The 14,312-nt window shown below is 34.1% G+C and overlaps 1 protein-coding gene across 1 annotated transcript in view; it reads left to right on the forward strand.

The window, feature by feature from the left end:
- The first annotated feature begins 7,438 nt into the window (after positions 1-7,438).
- The window catches only part of LOC106715832 (transcription factor Sox-12), a 66,782-nt gene continuing 59,908 nt past the window's right edge, over positions 7,439-14,312 (forward strand). The window contains exon 1 of the mRNA XM_014509187.2: positions 7,439-7,988. Within this exon, the coding sequence (XP_014364673.1) occupies positions 7,869-7,988 (120 nt within the window). The 5' untranslated portion in view covers positions 7,439-7,868. The remainder of the gene's footprint in view (positions 7,989-14,312) is intronic.

The raw sequence follows: 14,312 nt of genomic DNA on the forward strand, positions 1-14,312 counted from the left end.
TATAAACCAAACCCTTAAGTTTCACTGGCATTCTTTTGTCGCAAGTAACACCAGTCAACTCTCGCCATTTTTGCCACGCTGCGGCTATACGGTGTTGAATGTTGCATTCCAAGTTCCCAGAAATGTGCATCATGCCACCCAGATATTTATATTGATCGCACATGGTAACTAGTTGACCGTCGATGGAAATCGGTCTATTGTCGCTTGAATTTGGGTTATTAAAGGACATGTACTGGGTCTTTGCAACACTCAACACTAGGCCACCGGTTTGCAACTGGTGTTTCCAAGCCAGGAGTGCCTCTTGTAATTTTGCGTGGCTCTCAGTACAGATAGCTATATCGTCTGCATAGATGAAGGTCCACGCGGCCGAAGTTTGCGCTAACTCGGTAAGTGAGTCCAAAACCAAACAAAACAGAAAGGGACTGAGTACAGAGCCTTGGTGCACGCCTTCTGTGACCGCTATCGGTTTGGTTTCGCCCACCACAGTCCGAACCATTGATCGCGCATTCTTGTACATGTCGGCTATGATATTGATGTACGATTCCGGGATTCTCTTTTTCCGTAGACTCCACCAAATCGTGTCTCTTTTTAAACATCTATTAGATGTTTTTTTTTATTAATATAGGAAAAGATAACTCCAAAGTTTATTCCTATGCCTATTTTGAAGTTATCAAAAATTACTATATGTATTAAGATTATAAATTTGCACATTAAACTTCGCTACATAAGTAACAATTAGTGCATATTTAAATTATGAAGTCTAGCACGATAGACACTCCTTATCACCGTTCAACCTCATTAAATGACCCGATTGGTCAAACTTGGCCGTCGTTCCCACACCGAACGGACAGACAGATATCAATTATTTGCTGTACGATAGCAACACTAAGTGGGCTTTGTTAATATGTGTATTAGATTACTCGTGTCACCTACAACTTTAATGAAAATAGGTCGTTTAGAATTAAACTGCACTAAGCGGTTGACTTAACAACTCTCATTTTTACCTAAAGACAATTTAATTATTAAACATAAATACGAAGTTATTGTCAACATAAAGTGATTTAATATTTAAAAATTCGTCTAACTTCCACTTTCTTGTATACGAAGACATCTAAGTGGACCGGTTACTGAATGTGTGAGCGAGATAGTTTCCATATCGTATAAAGTGCGATAGAGAGGTGAAATCTGTGTACTAGGAACACAACACGCTTGCAACAACCAACGTATTCCTCTAAAATTATAGCTTGTTGCATTTTGCAATTCCATACCACATTGAAAATTCAACCTTATACGGAAATTTTAAAGTGTAATTTAGTTTGCGTTCTAATTGTGTTTATGTTACGTTTCTTTATGAGAAAGCCTGACTCCAGCCACCCTGACACATAATGGGCAATACGATTTTATCAGCATTTTCGTAGTGGGATTTCGTATTCTTCGACTGTCGATAAGTATGCTTTTTTGTTTTGTTGATCGCTTTCTATTTATCTACGTCCATTTCTGGTTTAGTAGAGAGGATATCTGCGCACAATGGTAGGTACGCAGCAATATGTGTTAGTCAACACAAGATATATAGTGTATATATGTGGATGTTAAAAAGTTGACATAGATAGGGGAGTTAATAAAATGTTTAACACGAGTTTATAAAGATAGCATTGTGTATTGTACATTTAAAATTTTAACTATATAAAGGTACTTATTTAACTTAATTAAGTTTTATAAAGCTTACTAAGAAATTCTAGTGACTATTAATATATGTAGAAAGACGACTCTTTGACTACTTCTCATTCCATATTATGTACATTAAATATAATATGAAGTGAAATGAAATCAAATCTAAGGACTTAGTACATCGGAAACCCTAAATTTTGCACACAAAGCGCAAGGGCTTTACCCCGGGGGTCCAAAAATTAAAGGGGACCTAGCTTAGGGTTGACCCCTTTATTACGATCTTTTTAATATCCCGCTGTGAAAATTGAAAATTGTCAAAAAAAGTAATCACGCGACGTCAACATAGAAATTACAAGCAAGTGACAGCTGACAATATTTAAAATTTTACACCATATAAAAGAGACTAACAGAGAAGCTTTCCTACCAACAGTATATTAAAGTGAACAAACATGTAGCATTATATTCCAATACCCCTTTACTATTTCGTTAAACACAAAGATGTCATTACGTAACAAAAGTGCATCAATTGACATAAAATTAATTAGTCATAAAAAGTACCTATCTAATCATCAAAACTAAATCGTGCCACCAAAGTGTTTGACTCATCGCGCTGACCGGGTCAAGGTACGTGATTCCATGGTGACATCCGAAACCGCCCCGCCCTCATCATTTGTCACTTACTAATCATTTTCACTAATTGAAAAAGAGTACAACGACAAAATTTGTCTATTTATGTATGTTTTGCATATATTTAATACTAGCTGTCGCTTGCGACTCTGCGCGGCATTAAAAAAACATAAGTAATCTATGTGTTCTTCTAGACTATGTTCTACACCTGTGCTAAATTTCATCAAGATCTGTTGAGCAGTTCCTGAGATACCTTCAAACAAATATCCATCCATCTAAAAATTCCCATTTATAATATTAGCATGATAATTTTATAATAAGGGCTTTAAAAAAACCTTTTGGAAAAGAAAACTCAAAAAATAATAATGAAAAATAAATATTGACTATTTTATTTACTCTTTAAAATAAATAATAAAAGTATTGTTCATTATGGAGTAGAAAAAAAATACATATTCAATTTATTTTAGTTCATTTTTAATTAATGTTTTTAATTTTAAAATGATTTTTTACCCAATAATTTAAATCCAATATTTCAAATGTAAAATATAGATACTGTTAGTTGAAACGAGACATTATAAAAAAATCTAAATAAATAAACAAAACACTTCTAAAAACCACTTTAACATGACCTCCGTTATCGAAGGTCACGGCTTCCTTGAGAAAGTATCGTTATATTATAAACCAACTAAAGGCACTTTCACAAAAATGACAGGATCAAATCTATCACATATATGACTTCGTAATTGAATGTCAACAGGAAAACAACAACGTTGGATTTCACTGACGTAACAACGATACATAAGCCATCTCTTTCATCCTGTTGGTTAAAATAGATAGAAAATATTGTTGTATGCAAATGTTTCGGTAGTGAAAACACAGTTAATATACCGATATTTTGTCATCGATAAAATTTAAGTAGAAAGATTTAATTTCTACTATATTGACATGAAAAAAGAAATCTCACAACATTAAATGGAAGTTTTTTTACAATAGAAGGGGCAAACGAGCGGCGAGAACACCAAAGCTCATGCAAATTCGCAACAGTAGAGGAACTGCAGACGTCGCTGGTCTTTGTAAAAGGTACGCTTGCTTCTTGAAAGAGCCTAAGTCATACTGGGATCGTAAGACCGGGGACGACCGTTCCATAGCGCGGCTGTGCTCGGTAGGAAATGCAGCGAAATAGGGTGATATGGATTGTACCAGACGGTCTAACATATATAACTGTCTAATCATTTTTAATTTGACGCGAATGAAGTCAGGGACGAAAGCTAGTTAGATTAAAGAAAAGGTTTATTTATAAAAAAATAATAAAACAAGTTTTCATATGCGTTTTACTCATACTAACTTACATCAATTGGATTTGTAATAATAATTTGCAATAGCGTGCAGATGATGACGTCTGTAAAGCATAGTGCATCGTAAGCGAAGAAAAGCGATGATTCAAATCTTTGAATATATAGAAACGGACTAGACAAAGACAGGCTGATAGAGATGTATGGAGGAGTAGTACATACTGTGCCGACCCTCCATAGGGATAAGGGCAGGTTGATGATGATTATGGACTAGACAAAGACCAGTCATTGTACTGAATAAATTTTACCTCTTTTCGTCAGGGTTGATGATAATCACATCATGTGCACATTATACTTACAGTAACTTAAAATTGAAACGACTTAACACTACTAGAACATGTTAATATAAAAAACTTAAATATTACTATAAAATGTGCACAGCAGTCAGTCAGCAAGTCAGCAAGTTTAGAACTAATCGTCCGTTTTTATGTGACGGAAAGAAATGCACTCTTAACAGGTCCTGTCCCTTAAATATTAAAGATTCAAATGTTACCTTTTATTTTTTTATGTCCGCACGTTGTATGACGCATGCGTTACGATGATATAAATCTATGATTAATTCAGGTTTCAGAAAGGTCAAAGGGTGACAAGTTAGTTTAAATTTATGACAAGCTTCAATCATCAAGTACAAATTCGACGTATCAATTTATTTCTCTGACCCAAATTACGCATCAAGTAATGTACCTCATAGTTTTGTTCCGTTTTCACTGCCAAAAACTTGTTTCAAAACATATTTATTTCTACATAAATGAGTTGTCTGAAAATATGATTTCATACAAATGTTTTGTTTTTACCTATTTATTTCAAAATGTCTACATTTGCGATTCGTCCGCGGAATCAAGCATGGCTTTAGTGCGTTACTTATCTATAAAACCCGATTGAACTTACAATTTAAAATTCCCAGGAAGTATTTCATCAGATGTTAATATAATCAACCGTATAAATAACAGAGTCAATACAGAATCTAAACAATATTGCAACGTGCACGGGCGCAGTACAGTACGGGCGGCCGCGCGGTTACAAAAACATTTCCCTCATTTAAATCAAAGAGAATTTCAAATAAAGCATTCCTCTACAGTGTAAGCTTTATTGGGAAGGTAATAAAAATATGTATCACCAACAAAACGTGAATGCCGCCCGTTTCTAAATTGCCTAAAAATTGTGAAAACTGTCAAATTTTACAACGTCACGTGGTTTCGTAAATTTGAAAAGGTGAGATTTCATTGCTTGCATTGTCATCAGCACCGCGTAAAAAAAGTCGAAGTACCTAATCCAATTTAAAAACACAAGTCACAGGAATAACATGTAAAATGTGTAAATGAGTTCATTTGATATACAATCTGTCAAGTTTACAATTCGCCTAGACAAGTTACAAACGGGCGATGTACAAGATTTTTCAGTGACATGTATAAAATTAATAAAAAAGCTCGTAACTATCGGCCTGTGAATGGGAGAGCATGTGTGGTATGGACGTTACATTTTATGTGTTGATCTTTTGCTATTGATATCGTCGCGGCTTTGAACCCAAATGCTTTGATGTAATTATAAAATATACGAATACTTGCTATTAAATCCATATGTTACAACCGGTGTGTTAACTGAACATTAATTTTTAAATTTATTTCAATTATAAAAAGGTCTTAAAACCGACCGGTCAAGATTAATGTGAACCGTATTGAGAAAAATCTAGCTCAAACTATATGACTACTTGATCTTAGAAAATTTTGACTGTTCTGGCAAAATTAGAAAGCGAGCACTAATTTGTTGACATGAACTTTCACTGATCATAAGATAATCGCAGTCCTTTATATGTCTAAAAGATTACAAAAAATAATAACGCTAAACTATGATAATTAGGTATGGAATTAAAAAATTTAACGCTTTTATAAATTACCTTAAAAACGAAAACTTTGTTTTAATTTGTACTCTTAATTTATATAAGCAAAAATTACATTTTGAATTTGCATTAAGTGCTTAGTGCCAAGTTTTCGCCACTAGATGGCGTTAGCTTACTGTAAAGTGCAACGTTGCCTGCGAATAAAAATACATTGGATTCCAATTAACGTTTATTAACGCTTTATAATTTTAATATAGATCTTTAAAATTACTTATTAAATTCGGATTCGGATTATAAAGTCTTAAAAAAAGAATCAAATAATATTCGACCAAACTTACCTACTGATTACTAACTTTTACTAATTTGTCAATGCTTTAAAATTTTCTTACTGGATATTGCAAATAAGTCCTTGTAATATTTTATTTATCAAGTATTGTTGGTAGGCGGGAGACGCCATCTGCCGGCCCGCATTTGTTGCTCACCTGTGTCCAGATCAGGTGGGTTATTACGTTAAACTTTTTAATACACGCATTTTAACGCACGCGACTGCGCAACCGTCATGATATATATATTTTTTTTTGTAGAAAAAGGCAAAGGAACAAGCGGGTCAGCTGATTTTATGACCACAGCAACATTGTAATTTGAATATAAACTTCGGTAGAATTTCTAGACACGTAAAATTATTTATTTTAGTTGTTAATTTTTCAACAACTTAATTTTTTCCTTCAATATTTATAAGTACTCATGTGAATTCGGAGCGCGTCACTAGTCTTTCATAGTCAATCTTCCAACACAAATATTAATATTTTTTGTATATAAATGACACAACATATTGTAATTATGACAGACAAACTGTCTACATTCTACGAAAATGTCTCTTTGGCGAGGTTCCAAAATTAATAGCGTATCGGTTTTGTGGAGTAATAGCTTCGCACTTGACTCATCATCGAGCTATTGCAGGTTCCAATTCTATCCAAATGAATATTAATCATTAGGTATACATCACTTTTAAAAGGGTTTCGTGAGTCCAAGCAAATTCGTGAAATTAATTAGACTAATTAGCTAGGCATACCTGTCTACAATATCCTTACATATTCACATGTAGACTGAAGTACAACTAGATTAAGAAATCCAAAATGTCCATTTTATAAAAAAAATAATATGTTAGAAAAAGATAAGTTCAAATCCACACTATGGTAATAAAAACCAGATAATATAATCACAAAGTCAAGCGGTTGTAAAGACATGACAGAATCGATCCCACTATAACGTTGGCTTGAATAATAACATATTGATTTTTGTCTCAATCCTGTCTACACCCTCACACTCTTTTTCGCACATCATGATCATGAGTACTAACTGAGTATATAGTCTTTAAGGCCAAATAAAAACGATTAAAAAAGGTCTATGTGAATATAAGCCAATAACGCTCTGATAAAAAAAAAAACTTCGTTGAAATTAGTCGCAAAAATATATCCTGTCTTATTTAGGTACCTAAAGTTATTAAGATCGTTATGAGATACCTAACAAGTTAGTTTTTTATAAAATACTATTGAAAATACCTGTACAAAGTTTGTTGAAAACTTTTTTTTACACGTAATTATTTTAATTTGAGAAAAACGCAATTAATTGCATTGTAAACATGACAATTACGAAGTACTCAACTCTTGTAATAAATATTTCCTGAAATTAATGATATATGTTTGGCATCGAGTTTGTCAAATCTGCGGTCGTGTGTACGTTGTCTTCGAGATAGTGAAGTGACGCGTGTAAAGAGTCATGGCATGCACATACAAATATAATGCGTGCGCTCGCGATATGTGCGCGCACGCGAGTGAGCGCGCGGGGCGGCGGGGCGGCGGGTGCGCGGGGCGGCGGGTGCGGGGAGCGCGCGGCGGGGGGTGCGGGGTGCGGGCGGCGCGGGCGGCGGGGCGAACAGCTGAGCGGGTATATTGACAGCACTCGGCACGTTGCCGCCGCGCTAGTACATCCACTGCCGTCGCGGAGTGCGCACGTAGCCGCCGTTAATGCAACCGCCGCTGCGCTCGCCGTGCGGTCCCGTCCCGCTGAAATTATGACTTTTGGACCGTTCGCAGGCGAAGAAGGCAGCGCCAGATCACTCGTTCCGGAGCGGGTGTTGAGGATAGTGTCCAGGTACTGGGAGGTCGCCGGCAGTGTGCCCGCCGCCAGGCCCCAGTCCTCGTCTCCACACGAGCTGCTCCTCATTTCCCCGTTCGGACTCTTATAAAAACTTAAACCGAAAGTAATAAACTTTGAAAAAAATTTTGCGAACATCAGTCGCTAGTGTTAAGTGCAATACGTGAACTGTGTTTTGTGTTTAGTTTCTGGGGTTTTTTTTTTTTTTTTATTTGGATAAACGCAAAATGGTGCCCCAGCAAGTTTCTGAAGTGAGGTCTTTGACGCCCACGTCGAGCGGCGTACCGGTGTTCGGTTCGCAACTGGTCGACAAGAATTCTTCAACACCTTATACTGATGCCACTCAGGTGAGTGAAAACTTTATGCAAGTGACCTAAAGTGAAAGAAAAATTCAAAGTGAAATTTTAAAATAAAGAAGAAAAATAAGGGACGTTTAAAAAAATGCTCATTCATAAATTCAATTACATTGAATTATTTCCCTTAAAAATAACAGAGAAGGTGCGGAATAATAACTCGAAAATCAAAGGAAGTGCGCTAGAAAAAATGATTTAATATTTAAAAAGTTTTAGGCCAATAAAAATCAAAATTATAAGTGCAAAGATAAAATAATTTAATTTATGCATTTAAAAGTCAAAAGTACAAACAAAAAATAATTTTACATTCGAAAAACTTTTATGCTTTTAAAAATCCAAATTAAACATGGAAAATAATTTTATGACAAAAAAAAGTTGAACGCGTATAAAATCCAACATTAAAACTTTTTATAAGTTGAAAACAAAACTACCGACCGAAGTTACCGTCCAAACTAAATAAAAAAAATATACGAAGTTTTCATAATTAACTATGAAGGATACAGCGTTAAAAAGTAAAGTCCCAAAAACTTTGGTAGACACGTCTTGATCAAATTAACTGCGGAACTTGCTTTCAATTTCGTAACTCCATCAAACTCTCAACTTCGCTATAAAATAATTAAAATTTCGACACAAGTTAATAATCAAAGATGAGTTTCGAATTTAAACTTCAAAGAAGAAATGAAGACAGAATAATATAAATTAAAATATACTTTCAAAAGTGTTATTAATAAAAATAATGCGTAGATTTGTTAGGATCGCATTTATAAAAACGCGCCGTTCGCTTTAGTTGTTTTGTAAACATGTTTTTAGTCGCGGCGTCGTATCTAAAAATTGATAAGTAGATCGATACGCAAAAACAAAATGATGCTATTTTGAAAACAGAAAAATATTTTACGACTTACTCGTATTTATTTTTTAAAAAGAAAATTTTTAAATAGCGTATAAACGACCCTTTTTTAATCTGCATAAATTGTTATTAATGTGAACTGCACACGCCAGTTAAAAATTTACCTGTGTAATTAAAAAGGAAAAAATCATATTTATTCAGTGAGGTAAATGTCGTATAAAAATCGGTAGGTAGGTAATGGTCGGTAAAAAAGGGTTCGAGTATTATCGTGCAGATAATCTTAATAAACATCCATTGGGCGACGCGACGCGGCGCGGCGGTTACACAGCCAGAAATTCAATTCGCTAAACGGCTTACTAACGAGGAATAATGATATTGTAGCATGCGATCCAGTGAGGACGGAAGCACAGGAATTACAACAGAATCCCACTTAGACCCAGATCAAGTCCCTTCCATCTTCACGAATTTATTCTAAGAAGAATTGTAGAAAAAAATGCTAAAAACGGCTATGAATTAAAAAAAAAAACTTTAAAAATTTAATTTTAAAGAAGTATTTTTATTTCAAAAAACTAAAATTGAATTTGTTTTAAAAATGGTTAATTTATTTTCGATTTAAAATTACCATTTTTAATTTACATTCAAAATTTTAAATTGCTTTTTAAAATTAACCAATTAAAAATATAAAATATTTTTTATTTTCAGGTAGACATTTAGTTTAAATAATAATTTAAATATATTTAACATTATTTTAATAGATGATAGTAATTTACCCACATTTTTTAAAATATATTCAATAAAAATGTGTTATCAAAAATATTGTGCAATTTTGAACACAAGTGCTTCTAATCACGTAGGCAATTCTCAGTTCTCTGTGTTTCTTGTATTCGAGAACATCACGTGCCTTGGCTTTTATAAATTAAAATTTATAGCTAATAAAAACCTAAACAGTAGGTGTTAGAAATTTTTAAGATCATAGAAAGTGGCAACAGCAGAGTTCGTATGAAAGTAATCGTGTGATAGGAAATGATACGAAAACGTCACAGATAAACAACACAATCGGGCAAATGTCGCGGCGACCATTCGACTCGAGCGAAACGTCCACTGGTGCAACGACACGAGATATCATTATTTTTTCAAATTATCGCATCAAATATACTATATCGGACGATAGTACCCAAATGAAGCTATAGCAGTCAAAACAATGAATAAAATAAAATAAAAATGTAGTCAAGATATTTATGTTGTGCCAAGAATCGAGCGAAATGCCCGTAAAATGCGCCGGCGCAGCGCAGAGTGCATTAACATTTCAATGTCAACTCGTAATATTTTTAGTCATCCTCTTGCGTGTGTGTGTGGCCTTTCTCGAGCGCGATTACTCGTACGTACGCTATGGCCGTGTGATGGCTCGCTACTAGGAAATTGTAATCACGGTGCATTATTGTCGCCCATTTCTACGGAATATTCAGGAAAATCGTTTTCGGCTATCGTATCGAATTGTGGTTCTATATTGCACCATCGTTGCAGTCTTCTGAAATTATCCTGCAAGACAAGGAAGCGATCAATTAATATTGATTCATTGCTCAGAGAAACACTTTAACAATGACTAAAGATTTACTACAGTCACGAGATGATCACAGACAAAAAAATTATAACTGTACATAAATTGATTTTAATTGAATGAGTATTGTGAAATAGATCTCCGTCGTTAACTAGTATATAGACTTGCGATTTTACGTTGATTTAAAAAAGGTATTTTGGGATTATTGTGATCTGTGTGTGAGGCGAAGTGAGTCGCATCGGTTGTAGTTTTTTAATGGGTGTTTTAGGAGCACGCAACCCAGCGCGTATCGCGAGTTCGAGTTCGAGGCGACAACTCCGCCAAGGTTGCGGGCGCCTCCGTTTCGTTTTATTGCTACAATTGTGATTGTCCGTTCTCCAAACCGATTGTTAGATTATACGATTGGGACTGAAAAACTCGCTCCGCCCGCCTTTTTAATTTACTTTAAGCGTTCGCTAGAAATAAAAGGCGTCCTGTAAGAGCACTGCTAACTTTTTCTTCGTGCTTATCTAATATAAACTTGACTCGTGTTCTCCTACAACTTCCAATCACGAAAAGCTCCCTCGGGTATTTAAGGAGTGCTCATCTTGTTTTGTTGTTATTTTTATTTTTAATATTAAATATCAAGGAATCAACATTAATATTTTAGTGCTTACTTTGTGTTTTATTTTCATGTTAACGAAGCCGTAAATATAAATAAAATAAATAGCTCGTAAAGATGGTCCTTTGAAATCAATTTCGTATAAAACCTTTCCGTATTTAAGTTTATCGTTTTAAGTAAACAAATTTATGTACCCTAATGCACCGTGAGCAGTGAGCACTGAGCAGTTGTGCGCAAATCAAGGTTTGATTGTAAAATACATGGCGACGTCGGCGAATGCAATTTGCTCTACACTTGTGGGTGGTGTTTTAATGGCACCATTATGTTAGGGAACGGTGATTGTTGCTCAAGAGAATTGCCTCGCTTCGCCTCGCCTCTCGCTCTATACAAATGCTGTTCACAATTACGCTTTTTATATACCATAATAAAATAAATTCAATTATTTACATACTATGTTATATGTCATGTTCAATTTAAAATACTCGTAATTAAATGTGTCGAATATATTAGAGAAAGAAAAAAAACTATTGTTTTCGGCCACTGTTCAACAAACTGGATGGTTGTTACACAAGTCTGCAACTTGGGAAATTCTAGCCCTGACGTGTAGGTACCTACAGAAACTCTCACAAACAACAATAAATTTTCTGCAGCAATGCAACAGCAAAATTGCACTGAAATTCAAACGAAATAGCAGGATAAAATTCATAGTGTATGCATGTTTATCTATAACGACCTTTAGTGTAGATTTAATAAGAGAAATCTACACTAAGGGATATAGTAACCATTTAACAACTCTTGGTTATTTATTAAGCTACTTTCCAAGGTTTTCCATGATGATTTTATTTCCCTTTATAACAAAATTGATAACTAATTATTTTGTAAGTACTTTTTAAAAGATTACGATTTCTGAGAAGCTTCCAAAAACTAATTAAACTAAAGTAAATATTTTCAAATGATCAACTTGCAAACTAATTAGAGAAATTTACTTTGATTCTAGCTTATTTCTCGACTAGAAACAATTTTCGTGAAATTAATAGGATTAAATCTTACTAATATTATAAATGTGAAAGTTTAGATGGATGGATGTTAGGAGGCATCTCCGGAACTGTAAGATGAAATTTGGCATGGATGTAGAACATGGTCTGGAAGAACACAGGCTATTTATTAATGTTTCTTTTTTTAATTCCACGGATGTAGTCGCGGGCGACAGCTAGTAAAGATATAATTCGTTATAGAAAATAATATAGTCACATCATTATTACTTTCATAATAATATTGGACATATGCGAGGTAAAGAGTTACATCTCTCCGATAAGAGATCTAACTTTTTTCGACTTTCTTGTGTAATCTTTTTGTATATCTTCGAGTTAATAAAATCAATGGATTATTTACACAAATCGTTGTATTAAAAAGTTTTACGTATAGTTCTGTTAACCGAAAACTTTACCAAACAGATCGTTCCTAATCTGACCTGACTTGATTACGTGTTCACAACTGCCAACTTTATCACTCAACTTTGATTGGAAAGTGATCAAGTTACTTACAATATCGTTCTTTTTCTACTATATCTAAAAATAGCTATACATTCGTTGTTGATTTTATATTGGACTTAATAAAATAAGTAAGGATAGGTTTATGCAATAAATGAAATTAAGTTACTAATACAAAAATCCAATGCAAAATACCCCAGTCAAAACTAAATTAAATGATCTTTATTTCTTGATATTCAGGGTTTAATAGGTATAATTTTTAAAAGGGCTATTTCAAAGTACTCCCAGTACCTAATACTCGTTTATCCAAGCCCGATAGACGAATAGTCTCGCTTTGTTTAATTCAGCATCGAACCGAAAGCGATAAAGTTTACGACCGCCTCTCAAACTGCACGGCCGCTTTCCAAAAAGAAATCTCCAACACATCCGAGCTCTGAATCTTTATAGCTTTTCTTATCAGTTCCTTGCCTTGATGTTGGAATTAATTCATTTATACGATGCAACGGCAACGCCCCACAATTATAAAGAAATAAAACAAAAAAAAAACTTGAGTAGACAAGTAATAAAAGAAATTCCCTATAGTTGAGAATTGTACTCATAATCCGTGTGATGCAACGTCTAGACACTAACATCTGAGCTTAAAGGTCTTAATGTAAACTTAATCGAATAACTGTGTTCAAGTTAACTACATCGCGGCGCATACTATCGTCCGGATCAATGCATACCGAAGGAAGTTTCACGTTCGATTCCAACATTAAAATAAACCTGAATTTGATCACCTGCCAAGAAAATATTATTACCTAGACTAGACTAAAGTCGTGAATCATTTTTTTATCTAAAATAAACACTAAGCTTACATTGTGATAATATATTAGATACATAATGCTGTATTATTGCTGTAATTTATGTTGACTTCATAAAATAACATGTCTACGTACGCCATACCAGATCTTAATGTTACCAAATTATTACCTATAACAGTGACTATACTTTTATATAGTTTTTTATAATAGCAAACAAACAAGATTGAAAGAGCGGATTGACGGTTGAAATTACGTTTCTCTTGAACTAGAAAAATCAAAGGGTAATAGAAATTATTGTGGATTTTTAACACACTTATTTGAACTGACATTACAATTTTCGTTATCATTGATAAATTTAAATTTTAAATGATAAGAATTTTAGCTAAATGAGATCTACTAACATAAAATTGAAAACAAGCTTAGTTAGTTAAAAAAACCGTTTTTGCATGATAATGTATCTACTTAAGTTAATATTCTGGTCCGCTAAGCAAAGCAAAGTAAAGCTAAGTCGATAGTACGCTATCGGCAATGACCTTTACAATTTACTTTTATTTGGTTCAATTGAAACCGGTTTGTGGGAACTGGTTTCAATGCGCGGCGCACTCGCCGTACCAGTTTGCTATAGGTAGGCATAGCTAGCTGTAGTTATTCGCTAGCAGTGTACGCTAGCTGTGCACTAGTTATCGCTTGGTGACATATGACGTGATTTATCAGACATTATAAACTTGTTTTGTTTCACATACCTACTTGTCATGAGTAGTAAATACATATTGGTCAATATCAAGTTCAATGCTTTTTTATACACTTTTAATGTGTCTGTTTTACCTGCAATACTCCGTCTTATTTACATTTTTAAACTACTCCAAAAAGGAGAAGATTCTTATTTCGATTGGTATTTTATTATGTGTGGACACAGATTATGCTGATATTTATGATCTGATATACGTGTTTTTTTTTTATTCGAATGGTATTAAACGGCCACCTACATAAATACGCTGAAATAGTGAAGGGACCGCTGC

This window comes from Papilio machaon, chromosome 16 (assembly GCF_912999745.1).
Source record: "Papilio machaon chromosome 16, ilPapMach1.1, whole genome shotgun sequence".
Classification (NCBI taxonomy): domain Eukaryota; kingdom Metazoa; phylum Arthropoda; class Insecta; order Lepidoptera; family Papilionidae; genus Papilio; species Papilio machaon.